Genomic DNA, 12009 nt, shown 5'->3' with positions numbered 1-12009 from the left:
GGAAAATAAAATTTTAAACCTTTTGCATACAAATTACAAAATATTTTAATGTATGTAGATAAGTGTTAAAAAAATAACATTAAATGTTGTTTTCTAACATTTGCAGAATCATATTTCTGAAGATTCTAAGGTATTTTCTTTGAATTTCAGGAAAAGTACATAGTGAAATGTACTTATATGTAATATTCTATAGAGGTGAATTATAAAACTAATTCAAAGTAAATTTATTTCCGATGTTATCAAAAATAAAAATAAAAACATATAAACTTATTGCTTAAAACATATAAACTTATTGAAAAAAAAACATTTCATGTATAACCATTTCAAAAATATGAAATTCACCATTTTTTTGTTTTTTTTTTTTGTAAAGTTGTGGCAAATACACAATTTGCAAGCAATCTATGCTGGAACATTTAAACTTTAATTTAGAGAAAAATTGTTTAGTTATTTAAAATAAATAGCCTGCGGTGTTAATAAAATTAGTCAAAAAATTCCTGGTGGCAGAGATGCAAGCATATTTGCATGGTTATGAAAATGTGTTTTTCACAAGTAACGTAAATGAAAGTATGAAAAATGAAGCTAAAAAAGACATCCACTGACATTTTTAAACTTATTATTATTATGATATTGACGTTTTGAACGTAACATTTTTAAACACAGAAAACAATTCTGGTGAATTTTCCGTAATGGAAGATAAAAACATTTTTGGTAAAAGAAATCATATTTGTTGTTATAAAACCAAAATATACGGTTTTTAAACCATTAATTTTTCAGTTTTTTTTTGTTCATATTATAACAGTTTATCAGAAATCCTAGTTTTAAAAATTATAGTTCTTATCACCACACATTTGGTAAAAATACTAAACTTAATAAAATAAAATTTAAGTCATGCTTTAAGGTATGATGATAAAATTATCAACTTTTTTCACATTTACTAAATTTGAACGCATATTATAATTTTTTTATTGTAATTTTACCATTATCGTTACCAAAGCTTTTTGGTAAAAATTATCGTTCTTTTTGGTGTTCTTATAGAGCCAGAAGTACGGTAAATTTAAAATTTTTTTTTTTAAGTCTGACTAAATTTTTTTTCCTCAACAGCAGCAACAGCTTAAATAGTATGAGTTTTGTAAAACATGCTTCAGACAACGACAAATATTATTCTAAAACTTCCCCTTTGATTCTTTCAAAGAATTTCTTCTAAAATTTGTTTTTCAGGAGGTATAATGATAACGTCAAAAATTAAAACATTTAACTTTTATATAAAGTAATCCATTCATCACTAATTATTTCATTGCATTTAATTAAGTTCATATTTTTAATAGTTTAGCACAATATATTGGAATAATGCATTAAATAAATTGTATTTTGTTAAAGTAAATTGATTCTTGTAAAAATGGTGCTCAGCTTTCAATGTCACCCTCTTATTCACAAATCAAATCCAAAACTTCCCTTCCCCATCCAATTCATATACATGATACCTAAATTAGCTTAATTGACTCCATTAATAGCAAATTGCTAAAGGCGTCTTTTTCAATTTTCTTATCTATGGCTATAATGCGCTTTATATCTGTACAGTATTTCTTTCACTTAACACAAGATTCGCATTTATAAATCTAATGGGATTTTGGATGAGTAATTTAACGATTGATGGAAACAAAATCCAATTTAAAAAAATTCATGTTCTAAGCCCTTTAAAATGGAATTCGGAAGGTGAACTAGGGTTATCAAATTACCTGATAAATTGCCCCTTGCGTAATTCCGGCATACGTCGTAAATAAGTGAATTCATGCATAGATTTTTTTTTAAATGAAGTCTTAAAGGTGAAAAAAAATGTAGTTCTTCTCTAAACAAATGAGTAAAATTTTTTCTGTTAGATTGCAATTTAAAAAAAAATTAAAATTTATTTATGCATTCTGGAAGAAAAAGAAAATAATAGTAAACTCTCAATCCGCCCTCATTTCTTCACGGTAAAAATTGTGGTGTAATATGCCCAATAATATAATTTTAGCCAAATTAAAGAAAAACTGAAGGAACATTTATTTCAGATTAAAAAATAAATCGAGATTCATATACAATTTAAAGGGTTAAATTTAAATAAAAACACTTATAATGTTTTTATTTAACACTTATAACACTTATAACTCATTCGCATCAAACGAGAATTATTCTCTCTCACAAAAGCACTGATGTCGCTGAGCTTTGATATTATTTGTAGATTGTTTACATATGAATACAAGTTAGAGTGAGTTAGTGGAAGTCTTCGACGTTAAAATGCATCGAAAACAAAAGGTTACCTTTAAAATGCCAGGAGTTCACTTGTCTTCTGGATTGGGTTCAAAATAACAGGGCTACGGATTTGAACATTAGAAGTCGTAAACCCGAACGACGGTTATATAAAAAAATAAAAAATGAGATTAATAATATTTTAATTTTTAAAACTCTATGAACCGTATTTAGTAATTCTATCATGTATTATTTTTTTAAAATTTTTTTCGTTCTGGTAAGCTTATTTTGGATTCATCTTCCCTTCTTTTTGTGTGCTATACGTATGCTTGATTTACTAGCTAATTTATTTTTTAAGAATTAATGTATACATGCTTTCTAAGTTAAGGATTCTTATTTTATATATTCTATATCACCAATATAACTTTACAGACTCTTAAGAAAATCTCACCTTAATGTAATTATAAATATTAGAGCTATTGAATACGGAAGAAGGTAGCGGCTTCTTTACAAGAGTAAAAGAACATTCTTAGAGTAATGGAACACTTAGTGGTGCACTACTTTGGTGTAATGTATGATTTAAAATACACGAAAATATTTTACAGAGTTGAAACAGTACTCATTTTCAATTTTGAGTTTAATATAGTTTGAATCGGTAGTCACGTAATTGTAAAAGCCCATGATTAACCTACATTGAGGACGGTTTTTTAGGTCTCTATATTAAAATTTTTGTTGGGTCGTAATAAAAATATTACGTAAAAAAAGGCAACATACGAGCCAATTTTGAGATGTTCGTGTGTGTCTTTTGAAATAAGTTTTTCAAAATCACCTTTTTTAATAATGTAGAAAGTAGGATTTGAATCAACATAAAATTTAAATATTAGGAATTAATCAATGATTTTATCACTAACATTGAATAATTTAGCGTTATATTCAGTTTTAACATTTTATTAGTTACATTCGGCAAATTTATCTTAAAAACACTGAGTCAATTTACATAATTTACAATTAAAATCATTTTCCTTATATCTGTATACGTTTTTATGCCTGTAGAAACATACTCATGTGTGTGCGTGTTTTTAAGAGATCAAAATTGTTATGAAGACTTACTTTGTCACCGATGCCTGCTGCTTCTATTGTCAAACCAGTTAATTCACGAAGATGAGAAGAATGCTCTTCTACAAATGAAAAATAAAATTTTTTAATATTTGATAAATATTTATTCCTATTTGCAATATCATAATCTTATAATATTAATAAAAATCATGCAATGCAAAAAAATCATTAAAAATACTGATATAATACCAAGCTAAATTACGTAAGTTCTATTCTAAATACATATAAAAGAACTTTCGAAAGTTACGAAAAAAAAAATTTTTTTTTGAAGAAAAATCATTTTAAAGTTGAAATTTCTTTTATATATTTCAATGTATTACTGTTAATATTATAATCTTATAATATTAATAAAAATTATACATTGCAAAAAATCAATAAAAATACTGATATAAAAGCAAGCAAAATTACTTGAGTTCTATTTTAAATACATTCGTATTTTTTAAACAAAGTTACGAAAAACACCGTTTTTTTTTTTTTTTTTAAAGAGAAATCATTTTAAAGTTGAAATTTCTTTTATACATTTCAATATATTACTGTTAATATCATAATCTTATAATATTAATAAAAATCATACAATGCAAAAAAAAAATTTAAAAAAAAAAAATCATTAAAAAGTACTGATATAAGCAAGCTAAATTTCGTAAGTTCTTCTTTAAATACATATAAACGAGCTCTTTTTTTTTTTTTTTTTTAAACAAAGTTACGAAAAACATCGTTTTTTTTTGTTGTTTTTCTTGCAGAGAAATAATTTTAAAGGTGAAATTTCTTTTATCTATAGTTCAATGTATTGCTGTTTATTTTATAAGTAAACAGCCACTGAATTAATGCGGTGAGTTGAGTCTTCGCCAATACTGGTTTCAGCCGAGATTTAATTCTTCACATTAAGAGATGCCAGTCTGATCGGGTTGTTCTTGCTCTAACTATGTTTTAATGATTGGTATTTCCCAAAACTTATTGTTACCGTGATTTCAAGGCTAGAAGGCTGAGCCTTGCAAAAGAGGGGAAATTATTTACAGAGTCAGTCTCTCTTTATTTCTGTAAATATATCTTGAATATTTTTCCTGCCTTTTTTACAGATATTTTCTTATTAAAATTCTCTCTTATTTTACATAAGACTCCTAATAAAGTTTCTTTTATTATCAAATAAGATAGAAATCACTAAATTACTTATCAATTATTCCAATATCAGTGAAAAACAAACTCCTGACAATGGGGAATTATGTGTCGCCAGTGGGTATCATACAACAAATTACTTGCCTGAAAAGTGAGTTTTATTTCCTCGTAACTATCGCAAGGTATTAAATAAATGATCCCAAGAAACTGAAGCTGTAATATATTACTTGGTTAAAAACTTCATTCGCTTCAAAAATATACGAATTGGAAGTAATAGTCGACATGTTTCAAGCGCTCAAAGATCGTTCAATACTCAATCGCTCAACGCTCGTTTTAGATTTCATATCAATTTTGCTTCTTTTCATTTACGTCTGATAAGTTTAAAAATGGGCACCTGTTTTTGAGTCCTTGAATATATATATATATATATATATATATATATATATATATATATATATATATATATATATATATATATATATATATATATATATATATATATATATATATATATATATATATATATATATATATATATATATATATATATATATATATATATATATATATATATATATATATATATATATATATATATATATATATATATATATATATATATATATATATATATATGTTCAAAATGAAGAATAAAACAAAGAAAAATAATAGACAAATGAAAAAAAAAGAAAAAAAAAGGTTAAATTTTATTTAAAAAACTGGAGAAAAAAAACCGTGAAAAAAAAATATAATCTTTTCTTCAGCCCACACGATTATATCCGCAAAACCGAGTGCTTACTGATATTGTATCAATAAAGCCGAAGCAAAATATATTAATACAATAGTGTGAGGAGCACTCAAAAATTTTTTTGTTAAAATAACAACAAATAAAATAGATCACAAAAAGTAAAAATAAGTAACATGTAAAAACAGAAAATAAAATGAAAGAAAAAGAAAAAAAACATTAAAAAGGGGACTATAAAGCGAGTAGCAAAATCAGATCAACTTACATGGACAGAAAATTTTTCAAGAATGATTTAAAAATGTTTTCGCAGAAAGATTGCCAGATTACAAAATATGAAAACAAAAGATGAAAACAAAAGCGCAAATTGAGTGTAACAAGAGGGTTTTAAAGTGTCGTTCTTACTGCACTGCTGAAGTGATTTGTTATTCTGAGCTTTGATTTGTTAGTTACCAAGGATGGGCCCGAAATGGATGTGCGCAAGGTAATATTATACTGGATAATTTTAGAAATTGATCATAAATAGTTTTAGAAGATAGATATTTATTTAAGAAAACATATAAAATAGAAAAGAGAAACATAAATTGCCTGTTTTTGCAAATAATTTTAGCCGCGGATTTGCACGATACGGATTACAACATAGAAAAATTAATTAAATTATCAAAGAAAAAAATTGTAATAGATAATTTGAACACGGATTTGCCTGAAATGGATTTGTGCATGGAAAAATTAACAAAGAAAAAAAATTTTAGTAGATAATTTTAGCCACGGATTTGCCCGAAATGGATTTTCACATGGAAAAATTGTATAAATTAATAAAGAAATTTTTAGCAAACAATTTTACCCACGGATTTGCCCGAAATGGATTTGCACATGGAAAAATTATGCAAATTAACAAAAAAAAAATGTTTTGTAAAAATATCCACAAAAATATACGATTAATTCAATGATTTTATATAAAATTTTATTACTTTAGTTGGGTATCCATTGTTTTTTATCAAATTTTGAAAGAGTTTATCGATTTGTTTTATGGATAAATAAATATTACTACATATTCTTTTAATTCTGTTCATTTCATTAAAAATGGTATTTAAATAGATGCTCCTAGAAACATTAGAATTCCAAGTAACTAGTTTATTAATATTGAAAATAAAATCTTTTCTTTAATCGTATAAATCAACATAGCAGATATTTTCCACTTTCATAATACCCAAATCCAAAAAATTGAAATTAATATTATCATCATGATTACGAAGTAAGATTAATTCCTCAGGGTATATATCACTCAATAAAATATTAAAATCTTGGAGATTAAAGATAATTAACTCATCAATATATCTAAAAACAAATTTAATACTAAGAGTATAATTTTTTTCATAATAATGCAAAAATAAGTTAGCTAAGAGAGATGAATAATTAGATCCTTGTGGTATTCCATTAATTTGAAGAAAAATATCCTTTCCATTGTAAAGATATTTACTAAAAAGACAAAAATTAATCAGAATTTCAATAATCAAAATCGCAACAAAGGATATTTTTAAAATCATAGTAATAATTCAAAAGGACATCTCTTAGTTCAGAAAGGGGAATGCTATTGAAAAGATCCTGGAAATCAAAAGTCGCAATAGAATTAATTTTATTATGTTTAATGAAATCTAAAATCGGTTGATTATTAGTGATAATCCAAGAGAAACCTTCTTTAGTAATATAGTTAATAATCTTATTTAAGTAGTTAAAGAAAATGGTGCCAGATTTAGTTAAATAAGTATTAGACCCACATGTGATAATTCTAAATTTTACTGGAATTTTATGAAATTTAGGACTGATAATTAGGTAAGGAAATTGTATATTGCTAATTTTAATTTTTAATCTCTTGTAAAAAGCTAAAAATTTTTTAATGACAATATTATTATTGAAATTACTGAGTTCAAAATTTTTACTATTTATTAATTCCATATTTAAAAATTCAGCATAGAATTTTTTATAGAATATAGCATAATTATTGTTAGCTTTGTCTATGGGAGTAATTACAAAATTTTTCTGAAGTTGCTTAATTGATTGAACAATATTAGAAAAATTTGTTGAATTGTTATTCTTACTTAAATTATCCTTATTATTGAAAATAAAGTTTTTAAAGTAATAATAAACTCCCCATTTCCGTTCTGCTAGCATACCTAAAGGTAAAGAGAATCTATTTGATAACTTTAAGCAAAACTATTGAGATCATTAAGAAAGTATTTTAGAATCCTATTGATTGATATATGGTAAATGGGTCTAAATTTTGTGCCTTTTATCATTAAATTCCTAAGTTAGGTTTTCTATAATATTTAAATTACCAGTAATAATATGTTTATGTTTATCAGCAAAATCAAAATATTTATCCTCCTCACAGTGACATTCATAATCGGATATATTAATACTCCCTAAATTTTTGCTTATATCATTATAGTTAAATATGGTTCTACCTAGAGATTTGTTATATTTAAAACTTTTAATTATGTTAAAATCTTTTAATGGAAATAAAGCTTTAAAATTTTCAAAAATGTTGTGAAATTTCATCTTATCGAAAATAGGATTTTGAAAGTTAATAACGAGATATAAATTATCTAAACTTTTCTTTTTATTAGGCAAAATTTTGCTCATTTTGGCTTTTATAAGATCGAAACAAAGAATTTTGAAATGTAAATTAATGAAGGAAAAGTTAATAATTAGATCGTAGAACTTATATACTTCATAATTCTTAAGGGAGAAGACAAAATCTTTAATTGGTTTAATGCTATATTGTTTATTAAAGTCTTTTTCCATATTAGAAAGAAATTTTATATTTAATTTGTCACTATTAAGAGAGTTTCTATTACTTCTTGAACCCCGTTTACCTCGATTTGTACGCTTATCTTTAATATGAAAAAGTGAAAAAGTTGATGAGTTATTGTAGTTAATCTGTGTATGTTGGAAGGTATCGTTTAGCCCATACGGCAAAATTGTTTTGTATAAAAGCATGTAGTAATTTTCTTTCTGTAGTCTTAAATCTAAATCCTCTATAATATCTAAAATATTAATTTTGACACTGTTAAATTTATGTACTCTAAAATGATTCACTTCCAGGTTATTGATGGTCTTATTACTGTTAATATCAGAACGGTGTTGATTAATTCGAATGTTAAGTGAGTTACTAGTTTGTCCAACATATTTCATATTACAGAAACCACAGGTTAACATATAAATAACATTTTTAATTTTACAAAAAGATTTGGAGCTAACGTTATAAAGAACAGTATGTTTTTTGTCAATATTAGGTTAAATTTTGCATCTTTTATCATCACACGCTTTATAGGAAGGTAAAGTTTCGGGAATAGAATGCAATTCAAAAAATCGTTTGCTTTCGCTTTTGCTTTCAGAGTAGCAGGATGTCGATCCGAAGTTCCCCTCTGATATAGGCTCTCCGTACCGGGTACAACATGAAGAATAGTTTAAATATTGAACACATTTTTTACCTGGTGCTAAATTGTTATAATTGTTTAATTCCCTAAAAATAGGCTCAAAGAGCAACATCCTAAATACACGTAGCGTCCTAAAGACAGGAAATAAGAAAAAGGAAATTAAAACGAAAACAGAAGGAGAATGAAAGAAAGTTAATAGTAACTTAACTTTCTTCGTGTTTTCTTGTATTTATATATATATATATATATATATATATATATATATATATATATATATATATATATATATATATATATATATATATATATATATATATATATATATATATATATATATATATATATATATATATATATATATATATATATATATATATATTATATATATATATATATATATTATAATAATAATTATAATAATAGATCTATAGTTGTTTAGATATAATATAATAGAATAGTTCTTTAGATATGCAACTATATGAGTAGAAAAGTGCCTTCAACTGTGCCGGATTGATGGGCTTGCTACTTTTTTATGGGATTTGTATTTCGTCGAGTTTTAGTACATTTTGTTTAGATATTAAACTTAAATATACATATTTTTTTACTAAACTGTGTATTATAATATATATTTATTAGATATATAGTAATACATTGAGACTAAGAAGGAATGATTATTTATGTAAATGTTTGCATTCTAGAGAATATTAAGTCTTGACAAATCAATACCGTGAACAATCGTTTTGCCCCGAGAGTTATTATTCAGTGATGATGAGCCCTACTGTGGAAAATCTCTTTCTTTCCGTGCGCAATACATTTTTTCTTCGAATTAACTTTGGTGGGCATAAATATCACTTCCCTCCGTAGTCTTCATAAAGTTTAATGTATAATATACCAATAATATCTAATGGTTTAATAATGATGAATTTTACTATAAATTAAATTACTTTAAAATGCCTAAGGATATTTCCTTTCGAATATTAATATAAATATAATTTTGAATGAAATAATTGATAAAACATAATTTCAAATTACAAAATAAGACTATTTTAAAAATATATAAAGTGAGAAGATTTAAGATAGAAAATATTTTAAAAATATAAGATCGAAATTAAGCAAATATTTAAAAAAGTGTAAAATTTTGAATGAGTTTTCTGCGAATTTTTTTGAAAAGAATTTTTTTTTTAAATCTTCAATGGCGTTCTGACGGTTTAGGTATTCATTTTGTCATCCTTCGACTAGGCTTGCAATTTTAGCCAAATTATTTCTACTTCAAATGTTTTTTAAATGAGGTTCACACATTCTGCGATCTTTTGAAGTTTTCCCCGTGAACATACTTTACATCAAGATAAACATATCCGGGGCGGCTGAAATATTTCGAGCCATAGCTTGAGACGAACTTTTATGAATAATAGTACCACACAAACACTTGCAAAGTAAACAGATCCATCAAAAGTTTTCTTTTTTTCGTTTTCTTGTTCCTTTTTTAACTACAGACTTTTTTTTACGGTTTTATTCAACACCCATTTACTGGTTTGCTTTGAAGAAATGCTGTAGTAATAGAGTTCTTCCATCTTTCGAACCTTGCACCGATTTATTCAAAAGAATAATAATAAAAGAAGATAAAAAGTTCTCTACTCCCTTTCGCCGAACTCTTCTCCTTTGATACTACTCCCCAACCCTATTTCAGAATGAAGAGTGAAGAAAAAATGTATAAGAAAAAATAAATTTTCAAAATAAGCGTCGATGAAAAAAAGATGATTAAATATAACAAAAGTAGAAATTTTGCTGGACTGCCACAGGAAATCTATTGCGACAGCAAAACTGTTTATTGCCTAGTCCAATAAGTGTAAAAGGTTTGGGAATATACTAGGATGTTTGAGGAAGAAAAAAAAAGTTCGAAAGATGAAAGATATTTGCATTTTATTCAAAAACTGTAAGTGCAATATTTTCTATCAGAGAGCTTATAACGAGAGAAATATTTGGTCATGGTTCACTAAATTTAAAAAAGATGAAGAACAAGGTACTTTTGAATTTTGTGGTGAAGTAGTAAAAAGTATTATACTTCGGCAAATATTGAATGTGAAGGAAAACTATTCCTTTTTTTCCAGGAATTTCTTTGAGATATAGTTTGTTTTTGAATAGCCGAACTAAACTTAGTATTTGCTATGTAATTTGATTTAAAGATATATGATCAAACATATAATGTTCAGGTCTCTGTATAAACATAACTTTTTAAACTTTAGTGATCACGGTTAATTTTTAAATGGAAGCATGCTTTAAGAAGAATAGACGGTTTCAATGCTTTTTATATCTTTAATTCATGTACACATGTACATTTAAGACATTAAATAAATAATTTAAATCAATGTATATACTTCATTTAATTATATAATTATAAAAAAAAATAATATAATAGTTTTCTTTGTATTTCCACAATTATGAAAACTTATGATAATCTAAATTTCAAATATTCAGTTTAATAAATAGAAACAAAACTTAGTATCTAAGAGTAAAGATACAATCTGGCATTTGAAACTATATAAGTAAGAAAAATCCTTATCCTAATCTTTGTTTTCTTATATTCTCTTTAATTTCATTCTCGTTTAAAAGGATCTGGGGCACACTTTGAGGCCTTTTTTTTAATGGGTTATAAATACAATGCTGATGTTCTGCATTATCTCAAAACTGTATGATAACTGTTAAATAAGTTTTAAAAGTAGCAGTACGAAAAAGAAAAAAAAAGAAAACGATAGAAATTTGGTAAAAAATTTTTCGCTAATAAGCAAAAAAGTCTGAAGAAAAGAAGAAGGATAATATTATTGATACTAAAGGAAAATATTTTAATTTGTACAGGAATTTTGACCTTAGAAATTAAGATACAAATTTTCAAAGGCTGATATCAAAATATTCCGAAGAAAAAATGAGGGATACTAATTTTTTTTTTAAATGTAAAGCAGATAATATTGTTACTAAAGAAAAACATTTGAATTTGTACAAAAAAAAAAAACACTTCTTATTTATAATGTTTTACGGATTTGAAAACATTTTTCTTAGAGTAATTTTTTTAAAGTGCTAATATTTTTAAATCTTTCAAACTGTGCAGCGGTTTCTTCTTACGAATACAGCGTTTTGAACGTAACAGGTCTGGTTACATTATCTGGTGCAAAAGAGCCCTTCTGCCCGTGAACCAGATTGAAATCGTTTTGAAAGGACCTGATTATGTCATTGTCTAGGCGGTACGCAAAAACATTGCTTTCTTCTTTGGAAGAGGGAAAACCTTTAGTTATTTTTTATTCATTTATTTTTTTAAAAGGGAGTAGAACGCTGAATCGGACAAAGATGTATCAGAGAGCGCTCTCCAAATCTCTTTAA

At 25.4% G+C, this 12009-nt stretch overlaps 1 protein-coding gene across 1 annotated transcript in view; it reads right to left on the bottom strand.

The window, feature by feature from the left end:
* The window catches only part of IA-2 (tyrosine phosphatase IA-2), a 357746-nt gene that overhangs the window by 130701 nt on the left and 215036 nt on the right, over positions 1-12009 (bottom strand). Inside the window, exon 13 of the mRNA XM_087157386.1 lies at positions 3337-3404. Within this exon, the coding sequence (XP_087013512.1) occupies positions 3337-3404 (68 nt within the window). The remainder of the gene's footprint in view (positions 1-3336; positions 3405-12009) is intronic.

This window comes from Parasteatoda tepidariorum, chromosome 2, assembly GCF_982258835.1.
Source record: "Parasteatoda tepidariorum strain Cologne lab strain chromosome 2, Ptep-v5.0, whole genome shotgun sequence".
NCBI classification, from domain to species: Eukaryota; Metazoa; Arthropoda; class Arachnida; order Araneae; family Theridiidae; genus Parasteatoda; species Parasteatoda tepidariorum.
The sequence above is the reverse complement of the archived record's forward strand: the minus strand, read 5'-3'. Positions and strand labels throughout refer to the sequence as shown.